Genomic DNA, 21,665 nt, shown 5'->3' on the forward strand with positions numbered 1-21,665 from the left:
GAAGAGATTATGCCATATGAATAAGTTAAAATCCATGAAAAGAAGGAGATGCAAGGAGACATGGTAGAGAAACCCTGGCAAGTCTCAAAATGTGAAGGGAGAAACATCTTGTTTTTTATAAAGTGGTATTTTAGTTGTTGTCCCTGGTGGAGCAAGCTGACCTGACCAGAGAACACCAGTTACACTGGAAATAGCTCCGAACTGTCCTGCCCTGCAGAGAAAAGCTTTCATTGAAAAAAGTTCAAGTATGCTCAGGGAATAGGCAGCATCCCTTCTGGCTGTGCTTTACTGAATGGGGGCTAACGTAGTGTTTGAGCCTGATGGAAAGTAATCAGCCAAGCAGATTGGGAGTAGAGCTTAGAACTTTAGAAATGTGTGTTTCTTCAACAAGTATTTGTTGAGCATCAACTGTACACCAGATCAGGTGCTAGGTATGGCATGGTGATATAGATCAGGAGAGATGACCTGTCCTCATGCAGTATAATTTCATAAGTACAAGAGACAAATAAAAACATAATAAGCATATTTTGTGGTAATTCTTATAAAGGTTTTGAAGTACAGGGTGAAGTACAGTATCAAAGAGTAAAGATTGGATGGATAAGAAGAAGGCAAAGACTTATACTTTACATTAAAAGCAATTAAAAGGCTGCAGGATCAGTAAAAAGTTATCTGTGGCATCTCAAAAGGACCTATGAAATATAATGTCTTGATTGTCACCCTTAGTTCCTCCTTCCTCATCTCCTACATGTATTTAAATGCCATTTCTTGCTAACACACACCCTTTAATATTTCTCAAAACTTACTCTCCTGGACTCTACCCATGGTTGCCACTGCTCTGGGTAAAGCTTCGTTGCTCATTCTCTGCACTACCTGAAAAGCCATGATGGGCGATTCCAGCCAGCAACCCTATTCAGATTCCGGTTCACATAGCTCCTGCAGAGATCTCTCCAAAATATAAATCTGATCGTGATATTCCCCATTACTCTGGGGGAATATCCCAATATCAAAGGTAGAAGTCCAAATTTCTTAAGGTTGCAAACTCACTTGAGTGCTACTGACCTCTTCTTCCAAGTTTTTGTCTTGCTACATTCTGATTCATTCTTTCTGCACCATTTCTTACCTTGTTCTTGGGATTGCTTTTCCCCTTGTACTAACAACCCCCATCCCCCCCCCCACACACACACACACACAACCCCATTTCCCCACCTCAAATCCTTTGTGACCAGCTCAGGCATCATTTTTGCAAAAATCTTTCACTGGTCCATGCCATCCTTAGGATGAGCTCCCATGCTCCTCTGTGGGTATCTCCATTAATAATTTTACTTACACATTATTGTATGATTATCTGAGACAGAAAATAGCTTATTTTTGTATCTCTACTGCCTAGTCACCATATATACTCAATAAATATTTTAGGTGAATAAATAAATGTTTGCCTTAAAATGATCTCCATAATCTGGAATTACTAGGTATAAATTTTAAAATATATAACATTTTTTATACTCCCCCATCACAAAAAATATATCAGATTTACAGATTTGAGCAGATATTTTTGGTCTTAATAATTTGTGCCTGTAATGAAACCATTATGAGGTGTTTGCTACCTAGTGAGAACAGTGCCATCTATTGGCTATTATCCAAATTGTATCCACTATTCAAGATGCAGCATAAAGCACTAATTTTTAGGAAAGCTCACCTGTGAAAAATTTTCTTGTGAATCTGGACAAGAATAAAACTAACCATCACGTATGGCAGAAGCAAATGATGAAGGAATTTAGTCAGGTATCCCAGCAAAAGAGAATGGTATTATGTTCTGACATTGTAACGGAGAATGTGTACCATCAATATATTGTATACTGATTTGTACACCATCTCATTCCTAAAATGCCTATAATTGTTTGATATAACAAGACTATCTCATCCAAGATACAAATGAATGTTGACTCTTATCCTTCTTTAAAAACAAACCTGATACCTTGTGATTTAGATAGCATTTTTTTTTCCTAAATACTTTTAAAGTTTTCATAGAAACTTACAAGTAAAAAAAATTCTCTTAGTAAGTCAGCCACTAATCTCTGGACAGTTGTGTTTTAGTGGTACGAAAGGTACCACAGCCCTTGTACAAAAGGTGGTCGTTTTATTCTAAGTAGTTGTGCTACATTATTGAAAAATTTTCAAATGTTCATTGTCATCATTATTTACTTCATTCACTGATCTAACGTTTAAATTTAATTGGCAGAAATAAGACCACACTGGATTTGGCTGATGTCAAGCACTTGCTAGACCAGTAGCCGCCACCATGCGGGAATGCATAGTTGCCACAGTGCTTTGTAAACAGAAAAAGGTGATTTAAGGTGGGAGTAGGCCACCAAAATCTTGGTGAGCCTTCCTGTGTTGCTGGATTGCGACTGCCCTTAAGAGTCTCAGAAATAACATGTTTCCATTCTTGTTAAAACAAATGGTGGAGATATACACAGGATAGAGGAGATACAATTTTAAAAAATAGTTTTTTAAATTTTAGTAATATATGAACTCCTCTCTTTAAAGAAAAAAATTCTTGTTACCTCCTCACTTTACAGACTTTGATACTATATCACAATGTTGCATAATGTATATATGTAAAAGTAGATTTAAACTCCTTATAGTTACAATATTTATGTAACTGTACCACCATTATACTAATATTAATAATGAAATTATAGGAACAATGATAATGTTAAGTAACACATAGGACTCTTCCTATGTGCTAGGCACTTTAGCTAGATGAATGTGGAGATGGATGGATAGATAGATAGATAGATAGATAGATAGATAGATAATATATACACAAACTCATCTAACCTTTACAATAACCCTATGAGGCAGCCAATAAAACCCTGTAATAGTACACCCCAGAAGAAGGGAAATTGAGATAGAAAATCTAGGTGTTCTGGCTTGAGAGCTCTTACCTTTTTTTTTAATCCCACATACAACATTGTGGCAGGATTTTTCAGTACTATTATTATCTGTACTTTATAGATAAGGAAACTGAGGTACAGATAGTCTAAATGACTTGTTCAAGATCCCACAACAAATAAATATCAGGTCTGGAATTTAGACGTAGGCAGTCTAGGCTCCAGAGCACATGATTTTTACACACTTAGGTACCTCTCAAAGAAATTTAGATATTCATACAAATTTTCTAGCTAAAATTACAAATTAAAAATAAAGTTTCAGCCCTGGCTGGCATAGCTCAGTGGATTGAGCGTGGGCTGCGAACCAAAGTGTCGCAGGTTCAATTCCCAGTCAGGGAACATGCCTGGGTTGCAGGCCATGACCCCCAGTAACCGCACATTGATGTCTCTCTCTCTCTCTCTCTCTCTCTCTCTCTCTCTCTCTCTCTCTCTCTCTCTCTCTCTCTCTCTCTCTCTCCCCCTCTCTCTCCCCCTCTCCCTCTCCCCCCTCCCTTCCCTCTCTAAAAATAAATAAATAAATCATCTTTTAAAAATTAAATAAATGAATAAATGAAGTTTCAAGATCAATGAAAATAGAATTAACCAATTTAATATAAATTAACAATCTTAATTTAATATCGATAGCACTATTTTACTTTACATTAAATTTCCAATGTTTGGTTTATTAATAAACAGATTTATTCGTGTGTTCTATGTTTCATACGTTGCTTGAATGATTTTAAGGTTTGCCAGTGCAATTATTTTAATTTTTCATTTGGGTAAAGCTTATTTTAATCACTGAGCCATTGTTTTGATGGCTTAGTTATTTATAATACAACCAAATGTAATGAAATGCTGAAAATTTTTAAAAATCTTTTTAACAAAATAATTTTTATTTAGTTTACCTCTACTCCCACTGCTGTTGATTGTTGCAGGCTGGTGTATGCAAAGATTAGCAGAACATCAGCTTAAATGGTGAATACAGTAAGTAATGCTGCCGCTCAGGGTTTTTGAGTTTGGTCTGTCTCAGCATACTGCCCTAATCTGTTCCATGTGATACGCCTTGCTTCACCCACCAGGCTCCTCTGCTCAGTCTACTGCAGATTCTCTCACTGTTGTACAGGAGTGCTGTGACATTATTTGCCCTGCTCTTGATACAAACAGAGTGTGCAATTTTTTTCTCATTAGCCCAGAATAATACTTCCAGTGCTAAATCAAATAGTACTTTGATTTACCTTCATACAAATCACAGCCTCAATTTAGTATATAACTCAAAAAATTGAAGACTTATTGTTTTGTGAAAATGTCTTAGTTGCATATTATAACTTCAATAATAATCAGTTTGTCTTTGTAACGGCCAGAAAATTTAACGTGAGTGCAGCAATGGATGTAAGGCCATTGTTGCTGTTTGACTTTTGGATGGGCCTCCTCAGCAGCAGTTGGGCATCCTTAAGGCTACACTGAAAGCAAGCACTTTAAGAGACCACGTGGACCCAAAATTGATTATGGACACAAACACAAACCATCCTGGCACTGAGCATGCGTCAAATTGCTTGATAAAAAGTGGGGCAATCGTAGACCCAAGGTAGAGGACAGGCCAGGGTGGGAGCCTCAGTCAAAGAGAAACTAGAGTGATGGATATGTAATTTGAACTTGGCGATCACAAATCTGATAATATTAACAAAACCCTGTTGTGAGGTTCGGCTTATCTACTATCACTCACTCCTCCCTGAGGAATGACTTTTTCCCCAAGCCCCTTCTTGGTCCAACACTACATTTTTGATAGCCCCTCACTCAGCAAGGCTGACCAGGCAAGCCCTGAAATGTGTGGATCTAACTCAGTTCAACTTCAGTATGTGCTGTCCAGCTACTCTTATAATGTGCATTGGTCAGTGGAGTATTGAATGGACCAAAACATCACATTTTATGTAATGTTTCTAAATGAGTATAGCGTTCTACTGTAGTCATTAAAAAATATATTCTGTCTCCAGACACTTCTCCATGCAGTTAGTTTTAGTTGTTGCATGATTATCATTATTAACAATTCTAAATTTTGAAATGAATTTTATAATAGAATGGATTCACTAATAAGATTCACTACTAGCATGCATATATGTACTGCCTGAACCTTATCTTCCCATAAGATTGGGACCCTGCACATACTCAAGATGAAATAGGGTGAATGGGTTCCCGGTTTACCAAGGAAAGAGTTCTCTATTCTGTGAAACTTGGTCACTTAACCTTATCTGTATATCATGTTAAAGTTGCCTTTTATGCTTTTAATCTCTGATATTTATATATTTAAGTTCATAGCTCCAAAAGGCTTTTTCTGGTGTAGCAAGAATTGTAATGTGTTAAGCAAGTACATGGAAAGATTAGCTTTGAATCTGGAAGTGATCTAAAATGATGTTTTTTCATTCGATACCAATTATTTTCTCTCGTTTGAAAAGGGAAACAAGTTTTTCCTAATTTAGGTGTTTCTTGATGTAGTTACTCAAGAGCCCAAGAGGTATTGCTGACTTAATAAGACTTGCTTACCTTAGGAAATAATCTTAATGAGAAGTCTTTTTAACTTTGACCAATGAGAACAGAAAGGGTGTCAGGTACAGAAACGTGGGATACTTAAGCATTAATACTCCAAACACATATCTTATAATATAACCAGTAACTTAATACCTAAGAAAGGTAGACATTTTCTTATCTGAATGTTTTTATGTGTAATATATGGTAATTTGACCTTGCCTGATTTTATTTTTTGTTCACACACTATGAAAAAGAAGACTCATTTATGTATTCAACAAACTGTTTATTAAGAATCTCCTCTGTTCTGGGTAATCTTGAAGTGCTAGGGGTACAGGAATGATTACAAACCACATTGGTCTCAGGACTTCACTGTTAACTCAGAGCTGTAAATTGCAGTCTGGCTATTTATCAGATCACCTGAGAAATCTTTAAAAATCATAAACTCACCCTAATAAATTTAATTTTTAAAAAGCAATAAAAAAGTGGGGAGAACACAAAAATCATAAGTTCAGTAGGTTCTATCCTGAAGACTTATGTGAAAAATAATAGCAAAAATTACATACTGAGTACCTTTCTTTGTGAGTAGGGGATTTCCAATTCATAGAGTCATCTTGCTATTGTCTCTGCCTTTGCAGTCCTTACCCTATCATTTTCCTTACCCTATCTCTTCCTGTCACCCAGAGCTGAGCCTCTAAAATAAGAATAAGAGAAATTCAAGAGTTATGAACTAACTTAAATAAGTGAGTCATCATTTCAAAAGTCAATAATTAGGTAAGGGTGCATTGGAAGCCACGCTCCAAATTAATAGGATTTGACAAACCATGTATTAATACTTTAGAAAACTAGTTCTTAACTTTTTTGGACACCTAGATCACTCTGGGAATCTGATGAAAGTTGTAGATTATCTGTCCAGGACAACTGAAGTGCATATTATATCAGGAGGTTATTTCATAGACTCCCTGGTGCCTGTGCGTACATATTTAAAATGTCTTCAGTATCTCCTGAGCTTTTGATATATTTATTACAGTATATTTTGCATGGTTTACATTTCATTAGAATATATTATTTAAAAATACATTATCTCTTCATACACAATCCAGAAACAATAAAGAAAAGGGAAAACTCACTTATAATGCTACTGTTTTGAGTTATTACCATTTTGTTGTACTTCTTTCTAGTCTGTTTTAAACAGTATATATTTATACTGTTGTATTCAAGCGATATTCTGACTATAGACATTTTCAGGGACATTGTAGAAACTTTTTTAGGACTTTCTGTAGGGGCTACAATACGCATCTTTATCACAATCTATAATACTTCAAATTAATACAGATTTACTTCCAATGAAATATGCTAGTTTGCTTCCATTTGTACTAATTTTATCTTCATTTCCCCCCTTTTGTATTATTACTATCATGCATATTACATCTATATAAATTATAAACAATACAGTGGTAGGGGATATACTTTGCTTTTAGCAAGTATATGTCTTAAAAAATTAAGAGAAAAAATAAAATACATCTCTTATATTTGCTCACATATTTACTATTCTCAATGAGCTTCATTTCTTCCTTTGGTTCTGAATATAATCTGTAAGGACCACATTTTTACTCTACCCTTTATGCTATGTGTTAATGATGTCATGTTTTAATCTTTTTGTGTTGTGTATCTTCTAACTAATTTGAGTCCAGTTACTTTTTCTTTTTATTTAAATTTATCAATTATAGTTTATATTTAATATTCTGTATTAGTTTCAGAAGCACAGCAAAGTGGTTAGAAAATTACGTACTTTAAAGAGTAGCATTTTAAATGTCTGATGTACTGTTTTTGTTAAATACAGGGTCTGGCAGAAGCAAGGCCTGCCTGAGTAATAATAATATGGGTGTAGTAATTTATAGTTTTAATTTGAAATTTCACCTAAAATGTCATATGGTGTACTTTTGTACAGTGTGATATTGTTATGTTACAGAGTTACATGCTTATAATTTTGTAATAAAAAGAAGGTATTTGTGCTGGACTCTGGCATTTTATGTGAGATTTTTTTCTTTCTCATGTTTTCTTATTTCTGGTTATGGGCTTTGCTTTTCTGCTTAAAGAATACCCTTTAACATTTCTTGTAAAGCTGGCTTAATGGTGATGACACTTTTTAGGTTTTGCTTGTCCAAGAAGCTATCTCTTCTTTAATTCTGAATGATTCAGACTCTAAACTAGATTCTTGAAATGAAATGGCATGTCAAAGGGTATGAATAGTTTAATGTACTTAATATGTACAATGCCATTTTCTGGTTGGTAGGCAGTTTTTACATACTTTCAATTTTTAATATTGTTAATTATTTTTAATAAATGTACCGTATCTCATTAAGTGGATTTAACTAACTTGTTCTTTATTGTTGGATTTTCATTTATTTCCTGGTCTTCACCTTTTAAAAGAAAATATCTGAAATGCCTGAATGATCATAGCTCTTTCATATTTTAAATATTTTCCTCAAAGTCCCAAAGTTGACAAATATTTTCCCAAAGAATATGACTACATTTATGGCTCTTTTCACATTTTTCAAATTACTTTCAAGTGACATAAATATATTTTACCATGAACTATAAAAAAGTTAACAGTCTTCAAAATTTTTAATTTACCTTTAAAGAATTTTTTTTCTCATAATACCCAGTTTCCCTGGTCCATCCAATGGCATCCTACTTGGAAAACATAGGTAGAATTAAGGATAGAGAAGAAAAATAGAAATTGTTATGATTTGGCTATATATTTTCAAGTTCTTTCTAGAATATGCATTTTATTATATTTTACAAATCTGGATTATTTAACATATACAGTTTTGTAGCCTTCTAAAAATGTTATTTTAGCATTTCTCCATGTTATTCATTTCTTTAAAACATTTGAAAAATTTACTATCATGCTGCTTCTATCATGGGGTTGGACCATAATTCATTTAACAATTCTTGTACTGGGCATACTCTTCCATTTTTCAAATATATTGTCATGAGCACGCTTTCATGGATGAGAAAACGAAAGCCATTGAGGCTACAAAGTCAGGACTAGAATACAGGTGTTCTGATACTTGCCTTTTGCTTTCATCTCTGTGTACCTGTTGGGTGTGTGTGAAACATATCCTGATTGCAAATATTTCATCTAGAAAATTTCTCTCAAAGACATTTTCAAATCAGACCATTCAAATCAAATGAATAATGTCCTACAACTTGTTTATGGGAACAAATAAGTAACATAACTACTTGACTTTTTGTGGGTTTATCTGCATCATTGCCCATTTTGAAAACAGTGGTTCAGACAACTGCATATTTAAAGGGATTTTTGGAGAGGGGAAAAACACCATGTTTTAAAAAACTTTCTAGTATTGTCCTTTAGTGGGGAAAATACTTCAAAAAGAGTAATTTAGAAGATCTGTTAGAGGCAAAAGTAAAGTCAGTGCATTCAAACATAGAAATTATAACTTGGAATAAAACAGAAACGTTTTTGTCAAGACATTGAAAAACTTGTGTGAAGTCTATAAAGCAAAAAGAAATAAGTAGACCATTCCACATAAATGGTATTGCAGAGAACACCATTCCCTTCTCAGCAGTCTTGAGATGACACAAAGGGAGAGAGACAAAGTCAAAAAGCAGAAAGAAAAGTAGTCACAGGGAATAAGTTTCTTAGAAATAGCTGTTGTAATGCTACAAAAGATTTTAAAAATAGGAGGTATTATTTTAAACTGAATTCTAAAAAGATCAGGAAAGACATTTATGTAATAGTTTAAAATAATGTTTTATAGGCCATCCTGAAATGTTAATATTTATGGACTAAAAGATATGCCAATACTTAAAATTGTGGTAGCAAAAGTACATGGCTGTAAAGATGTTAAAAGAAAGAATATGCTAAAACAGAGTTTAAGACTGTATAAATGTTTATCCTTATATGTCACCACATACTCTTTCATGTTAGAAAAAAATTAGGAAACTAAAATTATTTGACCTTTCAAAATGTAAACAACTGTATTATTGAGTCTAATTTTACTCTAACCTCAGTGCCATGTGTAGAAGTATTGGTAAAAATAACTTGTTTCACATGGGATTATTTTAGAATTTCTGAGAGGCCTACCATACAAGTAACTGATGCATGTAAAAAGCCCTCATTTCCTACTTCTGTGGGAGAATCTTTTGGTTTAGCTGTCAAAAAAAAAAAAAAGTTCTTACAGGGGTGCCTTAAGAAAACATTTCTAGCTAGTGGCATAATTATGTAGTCATCACAAATAAATGGTAGTTTGAGTTTGCTGTTTCTTCCATTTTTGTTTGTTTTATGCTTCTAAACTTGCCTTAAAATAACCAAACTCCTCTTCCTGTCTCCCTGCCTACCTTGGTTCCACAGAGGAGAGGGAATTTCTACTCCATCTACCTAGCTTTCATAAAGCTACTTCCTTTCCGAATTGAAGCCTTCTTCCTAAATTCTCTTTCAGGATGGCTAAAATAGTGAGGTTTCATAGCCGGGACTAGAACTGAAGGAAACTAAGGAAGGGAGAGGGCTCCCATTTTCCAAGAATAGAGAAGTAGTCTGTAGCATTTTCACAAAGATTTTTAGTGTCGTATGACCTGTGAAATAGTCCACACTGTATCCATCCAACTAGGTGGGGCTGGACAAAGATGGTGGCATGTCAGCATTTCTACAACTAAGGATAACTGGTGAAAAGGAAATTCCAAGAAGGTGGTTTTACAGGAAGTAGTTGAGAAAGTGAGAGGCCACGTGCTGCTGAAATGTTGCATATGAGTACAGACATGGTTGACAAATAAGGATGGAAGACTAGCTTAGGATTTTGATGGTACTGAAAATTAAGCAATAAGTGTGTGCTTAACTCTGTAAGCAATGGAGAGTCACTGAGGCATTTTTTAAGCAGCAACTTAATTTGAACTTTGATTTGTGAAGATAACTTGAGCAGCTATATATAGGATAACAAAGATAAGTGGAAGAGAATCTAGGTTGGGGGCTAGGCTTTTCTATAAAGAGCCATATAAATATTTTAGGCTTTGTGAGCATACATAGTCAACCACAACTACTCAGCCCTGCTGCTCGCTGCCACAGACAGTTTGTAAACAAAGAAGTGTGGCTGTGTGTTTGTGGAGCAGCATCATTTAACAGGGTCATGAATATGGGTTTCTTAAACAGTTGGAAAGGATGTCATAACCCTGGGTTCAGATTCACCTCTTTAACTTTCTCATCTATAAAGATATCTATAAAATGGCATCTTTTTCTGAATATGGGTTTCTTAAACAGTTCTAAAGGATGTTATAACCCTGGGTTCAGATTCACCTCTTTAACTTTCTCATCTATAAAAGACATCTATAAAATGGCATCTTTTTTCTGGCTTATAATAAAATAGCTACTATATTAACTTTTTCCAAACCCCCTAGGCTCTTTAGAGAAAATGTTTGCTAAAACTCAATAAGAGGAATTTGCTATTGAGAATGGAATATATGTTGTAGGTTTAATTCTCTTTTTTTAGCCTTTATTTAAACCAACTTTGTACTAAGTTCTAGAGGCAAGATAAATCTACTTTTGAGCTACTTGTAATATTTCTAGCTTAGACCTTGATCCTAAGAGATAGAATTATAGTAACTGTTAAAATGAAATGTAGCCAGAAATATGATAAGCTGTTGATATGTGTTTCTGTCATAGTGAGATTGCATTTTACTTTAAAGGAGATGGCATAGTACCTATACTGCGAATATGTTTAATATTTTAAAGTTACTCATCTGAAGAAGCTTGATTAAAATGAGCTTTTAAGATGGCACTCACAACCTTTAAGGTCATTAATGGTCACATCAAAAAGACTAAAGAAAATTTAGCTTTAACTTTGTATAATCTTTTCTGGCAATCAAAACTAATTTGACTCTCCCTGCCCCCATGAAAGTTAATAAACAAAATGTAGCTCAATCTGTGAGGCAGTATAGTGTTTAAGAACAAAGATTTTGTCCTCTGGATTAAAATTCAAGCTCTGCAACCTTAAAATTTTTGTGATTTTAGGTAATTTATTTTTCATGTAAAAGATAGCATTAAGAATGCCTGCCTTGTCAGGACTGTTATGAGAATTTTGTCAAATGAAATGTATGTAAAGTGCTTAGCACAGCATCTGGAACATTAGAGCATACAATGAATAATAGCTATTGTATTTTTTCTAAAAAGGTTTTTTTTCCCCCCAGGTGGCTTATGCTCTTCCATGGGAATGTCTGTCATGCAGTCTGGGAGAGATAGGGCACATAAATTTGTCATATACATTTTTGGAGCTCATGTGATCATTTTAAGAATTGCCATCCTATAATCAAATGGGTTGGGTAAAAAATATTATATCAGACCGGTCAAGATGGAGGCATAGGTAGACATACTGTGACTCCTTGCATAACCATAAGAACGATTACAACTAACCTCAAAGCAAAAAACAGCCAGAACTGCCAGTCAAAATGTGTGGAAGTCCGACAACCAAGGTTTTAAAGAAGCCATGTTCATCCAAATGGATAGGATGGATGGAGAGGATGAGTATGGTTGAAGCGAAACAGTGACCAGTGGAATGGATGGTCCCATGTTTATCCACCATGTGTGGTGGATAAAAACAAGGAGGGATACCTTGGGAGCAGGCGATCCTAGCCCCAGGCCAGATTGTGCAGCCCAGGGTTCCAACACCAGGAAAATAAAGTCTCATAACTTCTGGTTGTAAACACGAGGGTTGGGGTAGTGGAAGAAACTTGCTAGTCTCTCAGGAGAGACTGTTTAAAAGGCCCACACATCCTAGAACATACATAAACTCACCCACTGTGGGAACCACCACCAGAGTAACAGCTAGAAGGGTGCCCGTCGCATATGTGAGTGGGTGAAGCGACTGGGAATGGGATGACTGCTGAGCAAACCTCCAGCAGCCAGGCAGCAGCATTGTCCCCTCTCCGACCTTTCCCCACATACAGAGCCACAAAGTGGTGAAGTGGATTGACTCACCCTGGCAAATACCTAAGGCTCCAACTTAACAGGTACACTAAGACAGGGAGTCAAAGCAGCTGTACCTAATACACAGACACAAACACAAGGAGGCTGCCAAATTGAGGAAACAAAGAAATATGGCCCAAGTGGGGGAAAAAAAAAAACAGAATAAAACTCCAGGAAAAGAACTAAACAAAATGGAGATAGCCAACCTGTCAGATGTAGAGTTCAAAACACTGGTGATAAGGATACTCAGAGAACCCATTGAATATGGCCAAAGCATAAGGGAAGAAATGAAGGCTACACGAAGTGAAATAAAGAAAAATCCACAGGGAACCAAAGTGAAGGGAAGGAAGCCCGGGTTCAAATCAATGATTTGGAACACAAGGAAAAAATAAACATTCAACCAGAACAGAATAAAGAAATAAGAATTCAAAAAAAAATGAAGAGAATATAAGAAAACTTTGGGACATCTCCAAAAGCGCCAACATCCGAATCATAGAGATGCCAGAAGGAGAAGAAGAGCAAGAAATTGAAAACTTATTTGAAAAAATAATGAAAGAAAACTTCCCTAATTGGCAAAGGAAATAGACATACAAGTCCAGGAAGCACAGAGAGTCTCAAACAAGTTGGACCCAAAGAAGACCACACCAAGACACACGATAATTACATTACCCAAGATCTTAAATTTAAAAGCAGCAAGAGAAAAGCAGAGAGTTATGTACAAAGGAGTTCCCATAAGGCTATCAGCTGATTTTTCAAATTAAACCTTGCAGGCAAGAAGGGACTGGTAAGAGGTATTCAAAGTGATGAAGAGCAAGGACCTACAACCTAGATTACTCTGCAGCAAAGCTATCATTTAGAATGGAAGGGCAGATAAAGTGCCTCCCAGACAAGGTAAAGCTGCAGGAGTTCTTCACCACTAAGCAATTAATTACATGAAAGGTTAAAGGGACTTATTTAAGAAAAACAAGTGAAACTTATGAGTAGTAAAAGCACAACAAACTTACAAGTATCAACAACCGAATCTAAAAAAAAAAATAAGGAAACAACTAGATCATGAACAGATAATAAAAATGGAGATCATTTGTGGGTTTGTCAGCTGGGAAGGGGATGGAGGACAATGGAGGATTAGGTATATTAGGAGGATATAGGGAATAAGAAGCATAATTGTAGGTAGGTACAAAATAGACAGGAGGAGGTTAAGAACAGTATAGGAAATGGAAAAGCCAAAGAATTTATATGCACAACCCATGGACATGAACTAAGGTGGGTATTGCTGGAGGGAAAGGGGTTAGTAGGCAGAGGGGTGCAAAGAGGGGAAAATTGGGACAACTATAATGGCATAATCATTAAAATATACTTTAAAAATATTATATCAGATTATGTGTTTCATTATTACTATTTGGCGTAATTTTCCCATTACCGTTGTTATTCTCTCAAACATCCATCTATTTGAATTAGGTAAATTCTTTCTTACAGATAGAATTTAGTGAAATTAGTGTCAAAATTAATTTACATATAATACTTATGAGCATTTTAAAATTTATATAGAAGTTTATTTTAAATAATACTACCGAGCATTCACTGTTTTCTCGACACTGATCTGGGTGCTAATGATATAAGACACTTGCCTTCAAGCAGCTGATAGTCTTCAAAAGAAGGAAATACAGACAACAAAATGAGTAATTATACTGAGGAAGTACTGATACATGTAAGCTCGGGGCATTATAAGAACATAGAGCAGAGAATTGTAACCATCATGAAGGAGTTAGGGAGAAAATAAACTGAAACTGATACAATTTTCAGGAGGTGATGCATCTTGAGTTGAGCTTTGGAAGAACATAGAAATTAGTCAGAAAATGGACATTGAAGTTGTCCAGACACAGGGAATTTAGACGTTTATTTGTATAGATGATGCACTTCTATTAGCACACATTAGAAAATGGCTATGTGACTGTGGGCAAGTAACTTACCTCATGATATTGTTTTGCTCTTAAGAGAAATAATAGACTTCCAGTCCCACTGAAGGTGAATTTATAGGGATCAGAGTTACTCGTCCACCTGAAACAACCCCCCAAAAATGGACAAATTATTTGAAAAAAAAAAAAAACGGCTCTCAAGACAATGGACATCAAGCATGAAGAGCAGTGATTCCTGAGAAATTAGAAAAAAATGAGGTGAGGCCTTCCGGCTTAAGCCCTGGAGAAAGTTTCCAGGTCACGCCACAGGTAGGGAGAACACAGGCAGAGCCTGGGGGTCTCTTTGGGTTGAGAACATGGAGCTGCGAGACCAGGGAGGCCATGCGTCTGAAGTTCACAGGGCAGTGTCCCAGAGAGCGGTGAGCTACAGGAGGTCTGCAGTGCGCCCCCGTCGTGTATCCAGCAGCCTGTTCTTCAGTACACGTGTGTGAGGAAACATGATCCGCAGCTTGGAAAAGAACCACCTGATGTAATGGGAGGGGTCATTGCTTGTCGCTCAGACAGAGTGGCAAACAGTGCCTGTTCCCAATGAACTAGAAAATTTCATATATCATGGTGCTTCCTGTCAAGCACTAAAAATGTAGTGTTGGGAGTGGAGAAAACTAACTACAGACTTAGCACTGTTCTGGTCCTGCCTAACAAAGTAGGAATGGAAAGGCTCACACTGCTTCCAAGTGACTTAACTGTGTCCCAGAACGAAGATCAACACTATTTATGGAAATAAAAAAAAAATCTAGCCCTCAACAAAAGAAAATTCATGGTGTCTGACATATTTTTCTATGTCTTCAATATTTCTTAATTATTAAAAGTCTTTCCTTATGAAATACATAATACTTTCCCATGAAATGTGTTAACCAATAGAGTGCCTATCATTTTTCTTTTAAAGGACACTGCTTACTAGGACACTCTGAAATTATACTTCATAAGTTTTAGCATGTTTGGGACCTGCTTGTAAGAATGTCATTTTCTTCATGCCTTTCTACTTATGTTATACTGCACAAAGTATCATGTTTCAGTTGTGCGTAATATGTAGATGCAGAGGTCACAAACTGTCTTGGGATTGAACCTGTTTCTTAGAAATAGTGTTTGTTCCACACGGCATTGGTCTTCATGGTGACTTAAAGTCTCCCTGGCTGGTGTGGCTCAGTAGGCTGAGTGCGGGCTGCGAACCAAAGGGTCGCCAGTTCGATTCCCTGTCAGGGCACATTCCCGGGCCAGGTCCCCAGTAGAAGGTGTGCAGGAGGCAACCATACATTGATGTTTCTCTCTCTCTTTCTCCCTTCCTTTCCCTCTTTCTAAAAATAAATAAATAAAATCTTTATTTTTTAAAAAAAGATCTCATGAAAAATCAAGCAATCATGTAACCTCAGAGTTGCATCTCTGCGTGACTCCTTGGCATTGTTGGTGCCAAGTATCAGCTGCTTCCTTTGGCCGGGCCATGTGCTCCAGAGTTCTCCACAGTCTCCATGCTCCCTGATACTGATGTCAAGTGCCATTTGTCTTTTATCACCACAGATGTTTATATTAACTCTTTGGCCCCTACAGGCAGTTTAGTTTATAACTGCTAGAGAAATTATATTTAGTAGATGTCACAGTCTTCTATTGATATTTTTATTTGATGTCACATATTTTCAATACTTTATAAAGCACACTTACACAGACTTTCTCTACAGGCATGACATAAAGTACTTCTTTTGTTTGTCAGCTCCTCCTTCTCTCATATGCAAACAATAGTAATTGGTTTGGTACCAATTACTATTTCTCAAATCTAGTTCTTCCTGTCCAACCTTACTGCTACTGCTCCACCTCAGGCCTTCATTGTCTCTGGCCTGGAATTCTTCAGTTGCTCCCTAACTGTACCCCTTGCCTCCAATCACATCTCTTTCAGTTCATCCTCAAGGGTATTGCTAGAATGATGTATCATGGTACAGAGGTCATCTCATCACCCTACTGTTCAAATTCTTCTAAGTCTCTCCATCTTCTATGGCTCCGGTCAGTAAACTTTTCTTAAAGGTCCACATGGCAAATATTTTAGGCTTTGCCGGCATAAGTTTCCTGCACAAATAGTTGACTCTGCTGTTGTTGACTTGAGCACAAAAGCGACTATAGACAACATATAAGCAATGGGCATGGCTGTGTTCCAATAGAATTTATTCATAAAATAGCCCCTGTTCTGGGGTTACAGTTTGTTAACCCCTGTTCTGTGATATAAACGGCTCTCCCTTTCTTCCCTCCCATGTCATCTGTCACTCTCCCATCCTGTTTCCTGCAGTTTATTCAAGAACGCTATTCAAATTCTTAAACTTTTCTGAGAATGTCTTTCTGTATCCAATTATTTAATTCTTTTCATTTAAGCTGTTTTTTCACAAATAGTGAAATATTCTAATATATTTTGTTAGATGTTAATTTTCAAATGATGATTTCGTATATAAATATGAGGTTGTTTAGTCACTTGTGGACATTTTTACAAATGTGTTGTGCAGATGTATAATATTGAAAACAATTTTTAACAGGTCTTTCATAAAATTATAGCCTTGATACAATTCATGTTATCATTTGAATTCTATCAACACATTATCCAAAAATCTCAGAACAAGGTCACTGGTAGGAAAGCAGTTCAGTTTCAGCACTATCAACTATTGAATCAATTTATCGAGAGAACAATTTTAGGATTGTTAGTAGGAATGCAAAGCATATTAACTCACATTGTGTCCTGTCTTCGTCACAGTTGCTCCTTTCCAGTGCAGTTAAGAAAACAAAATAATTTGGTTTTAGGATATGTCTTGCCTGAAGTATTGGACTTCAAATTGCTATTTAAATTCTAATTGGTCACTTCACATATTCTCATATGCAAAGAGATAACATATTGAGAATATGTTGTTAAATGTGTGGGTTTTGCCTCATCAGGTTGCAGTTATTTAGGCTATTGCTGTTTGGTACAATGTTTGGAGAGTAAACAAAACCTTGTCCAGTAAAAAAATGAAAACATTTCTTACCATATTAATGAAAAGTGTGATTCAGTTACTGAGGTGAGAGAGCAGATTGGTAGAGCTGCTGTGATGGAATTTTGTTAAAATGTGAATAGATGTTAATATTGATTATGATAAAGTTCTCTCAATTCTCTGATATTCACATAACAATGCATTAATTTAAAGATCCATCTATTAAAACTGATCTGTAAATGTCTTTTATGGTTGATTTTTAGCCACCAGCTGAACAGGCCAAAGCCAGACTACAGTTGGTTCTCGAAGCTGCTGGTAAGTATTGATAATTAACTTTATTTAAATGAAAAAGTTTGAAATAAATCCTAGTATGGTTACAAGTGGGTCAAAAAGAAAAACACCTCTTTTCTTATATCCTCACAAATTTATGAGATCTAGATTATATATACAGTCATATTTTATTTTAACTATTTATTGTTGCAGTATAGTACTAAAAGGTCACTCTTTGTCTTTTCTGTTTATGAAGTTGACTTCATTTTGGTTTTAATTTTGATGAAGTCCAATTTATTGATCTTTATCTTTTATGGATGGTACTTTTGCTGACATAGTTAAGAATGTTTTTCCCTAATCTCATATCATGAAGACTTTCTCCTGCATTTTTCTCTAAATGTTTTATAGTCTTACATTTTTTAGATTTAAGTCTGTGATCTATTCCGAATTAGTATAAGATAATGAGCTTTAAGTTGAGGTTTTCATTGAGCTGAAGGAAGCAAGGTAAATACTGTTCTTTAATTCCTCCAATGAATTCATTGGTCCTTTTGTTCTGGATACCACCTAACCTTAAAATGCTGTCTATTGGTTTTATTTCTCAGTGATGCAATAATGCTATGACTTTGATTTTAGACATATACCCAGATTCCTGTAGACATTAAATACTTTACCTTTTTAAAAATACAAAGATAAAAACAATAAAAATATAAATCCATGTCATCTTTTCTAAGTACTGATTTTTACTTTGAACCTTAATGTGCTCTTCAAAAACGTATGTAACTTATATTCAAGTAGTAAGTTGGCAAGATCAGGTGTGAGGTAGGGTTAGGATAATGTCACCAGAGTAGTACATATTTTTAGAAATTATACTTTTTAAAGGCCTGTAAACAGGTCATAATTTCCAATTATAAAATAAGAATTTTGTTATACCATCAAAAGTAATTTCATACTACCAAATGACAGTGGTTGTATTTTTTTGTATTACTTGATTGAGAAAATATATATGTGCACATGATTTAAGGATTTCTTACATTTGCTCCTTGCATTCTGACTCAAAATGTCCACAGACTAAAGATTGGGAACACCAGTATAAATGATATACTAGCTTCATAAATCACTTACAGAAATTCCTTACTATAAAGGGCTAAAAATTTGTAACTATTTTGCCAGAGTCTCTATACCCCTGCCTATTACTTTAAATGTCACCTACATTTTATGCATTTTATCTTTTAGTAATGTAGAAAACACGACACATTAAAATTTTGTTACAGTGTTTTATACTATAGGATAAGGCTAGTCAGTGTGATTATCATTTACATAATCTACATTCATTCTTTAGTGGCACTATTTTGCTTTGAAATATATTTTTTAGTTCAGAATTTGAGTATTGACAATCATATTTTAAAGGAAAATATTTATGGTGCTTATCGGTCAGAAAATATTGGTTTCCATCAATATAACTATAAGAAATTTTCATAGTTTTATACATTTTCTTTTATTTCTCAGTCTTTTACTATGATTTTGAAGCACATTATAAAACAAACCTGGCAGTCCCGACCTCACAACGTGTGACTCGTTTCTGTCAGTCCCAGTTGTCATCCCTCAGTTTTAAAACTTTTACACTGTAAAATCTGTTAAGGATAAAGAGCTAGGTTCTGTGTATTTGAGAAATTTTCAAAATACTATGACAGTTTTCAAATTAAAAAATGTGTATTGGCTTGTAGCATTATTTATTAATTTCTTCTTATTGAATATGTTTCCTCCAGCTTTCCCCTTTTATCTCTAACACTATGATGTGCATCCTATTAAAAAATGTGGTTTTCTTAATTTAGATTATTTTCTTGGGATTGGTTGCTATAGAATGAGTTTATGTGGTTAGAGGGTATTAATCTTTAGAGTGGCTTTTTATACATTTTTGCTAAATTGTTCTACAAAAGAACTGTGCTGCTTCTCATTGCCACTATTTAAATAACCATTTTTACCACTTTCTTTTTGATGCCAGTTCCATATATTGCTTTATAATATGATATAATATATTATACCCTTTTGAAAAATATTCAGTACTGCCTCTAATGAGAACTTGTGGCCTGGAGAGGGGAAGCAGATGAATGGATAGGGGAGAAGCATATAAGCAAATATAGAACTTATTGTCAGAGTTCCAGATCTGTGTCAGTGATGAATTCAAGGTGTTCATTGTATTATTAAAAGTAAACAAATACAGAAGGAACTGGAGCTCAGTCTGGCAAGGCACGCAGTTAAAGTCTTGCCTAGTCCTAAGATGTAGGTGGATGGATAGGAAGGTTTGGAAGTCCCCATTCTGTCATACTGGAGTTTACTTGAGTTCCTAAGGAAAACACTTTTGACTTTGGGCCCTTGAACTGGATACAGGGAAAGACTTAAGGCTATAAGCTGGATTCTTGGGTACAGGGAAAGACTTAAGGCTGTGTGCTGGTCTGCAGGGTTCATGTATAGAATCCTGCTGATTAGGCTTAGCCTTTTACGCTAACCGTGAGTCCCAGAAGAAAGTTTTATATATAACCATTGCATTGTTATTGATTTATTAGTGAATGTTAATAATATTACTGCTTTGGAAGTAAAATATATTTGTAGATCATTTGGCAACAATTAGTAGTTACATGATTTTGAGAGAATAAAATAACATTAAGCAAAATATAACTGTAGGGTATTATGCATATTGTACCAAACATGAATTTGAAATCAGATTTTATTGTATTTGTAATTATATTTTATACGCACTAAACTTTATACTTTGTTATGCTAAATCTTCAGATTTAGATAGACTTTTTTAGGTTCATTGCCAAATTGCAATAGAAACCAAATTTTATGTCTCTTGTTTAACAGTTAAGGTTATATCTAAGGTTGCTTTTTAAATCTTCAAAATGCAGTAGGACACAGAAGGTTGCAAAATTGTATACATTTTTTAAAGTGAATCTAAGTTGTAAACTCAGCTAATGATTTATTCTATGATACCAACTAAATACAGTTACAAACTGTTTCTTCCATGATTTCTTCCTTTCCTTTTAAAAAATACTTTTATCATTTTCCTATTTAAGATTCCAGACCTTGCAATTTTTCTGACTTCTGTATAGTCAGTCAGTCAGTCAATCTGTGTAGACTCTTATTTTGAATATTTTTATCTTTATTCCTTTATTATCTTTTCCACTACCATCTCCTTAGTCCAGACACCCAACTTTTCACCCAAAGGCTAATCCATTACCTCCCAATTGGTCTCATGCTTCGGTTCTTCTCCAGAGAGATGGCAGTGAATAGCGGAAGGGTTCTAAAGCTGCTTCCCACGTACTCCTACTCTGTGACCTTGAGCAACTTGGTTAGCCCAAACAGGATTTTGTAAAAGGGGCATGACAGAAGTATATATCTTCTGGTTTACTATAGTTCTCTATTTTTTAAAAAGTAATTTATTGAGGTAAAATTTACATAATAAAAAATAAATCATAATTGTTTAATGTGGACAATTGTGTATGTATTTTATCTGTGCATTTAAAGTGGCATTAAATACATTTGCAGTGCTTTAGAACCACCACCTCTTTCTAGTTCTAAAACATTTGCATTGTTCCAAAATAAAACCTCTTATTATTGAGTAGTTTTCTCTCCACTCCCCTTCTCCCAGCTCCCAGTGACCACCAGTTGGCCCTTTTTCTCTATGAATGTATCTGTTCTGGGTACTTTATATAAATGGAATCTACGGCATATGACCTTGTGTGTTTGCCTTCTTTCACTTAGTGTAATGTTTTGGAGATTTAGCCATGTTGTAGCAGGTGTTAGTGCTCTATTTCTGTTGACGGCTGAGTGATACTCCATTGTGTTTATATGTAACGTTTGTTTATTCATTTACGTATTGATGAAAATATGGGTAATTTCCACCCACTGGTTATTGTGAGTAGCATTGCTATGAACATGTACTTTTTTTGAGTACCTGTTTGTAATTTGGGGGATATATTCCTAGGGTTGTATTTGTGGGATTATTTGGTAATTCTATGTTTAATTTTTGGAGAAACCACCA

At 35.1% G+C, this 21,665-nt stretch overlaps 1 protein-coding gene across 1 annotated transcript in view; it reads left to right on the forward strand.

Moving 5' to 3' along the window:
- RSRC1 (arginine and serine rich coiled-coil 1) overlaps nucleotides 1–21,665 on the forward strand; it is a 332,002-nt gene that overhangs the window by 179,340 nt on the left and 130,997 nt on the right. The window contains exon 6 of the mRNA XM_045851312.1: nucleotides 17,617–17,668. Within this exon, the coding sequence (XP_045707268.1) occupies nucleotides 17,617–17,668 (52 nt within the window). The remainder of the gene's footprint in view (nucleotides 1–17,616; nucleotides 17,669–21,665) is intronic.

This window comes from Phyllostomus hastatus, unplaced genomic scaffold, assembly GCF_019186645.2.
Source record: "Phyllostomus hastatus isolate PE091 unplaced genomic scaffold, TTU_PhHast_1.1 phas_contig_86, whole genome shotgun sequence".
Classification (NCBI taxonomy): domain Eukaryota; kingdom Metazoa; phylum Chordata; class Mammalia; order Chiroptera; family Phyllostomidae; genus Phyllostomus; species Phyllostomus hastatus.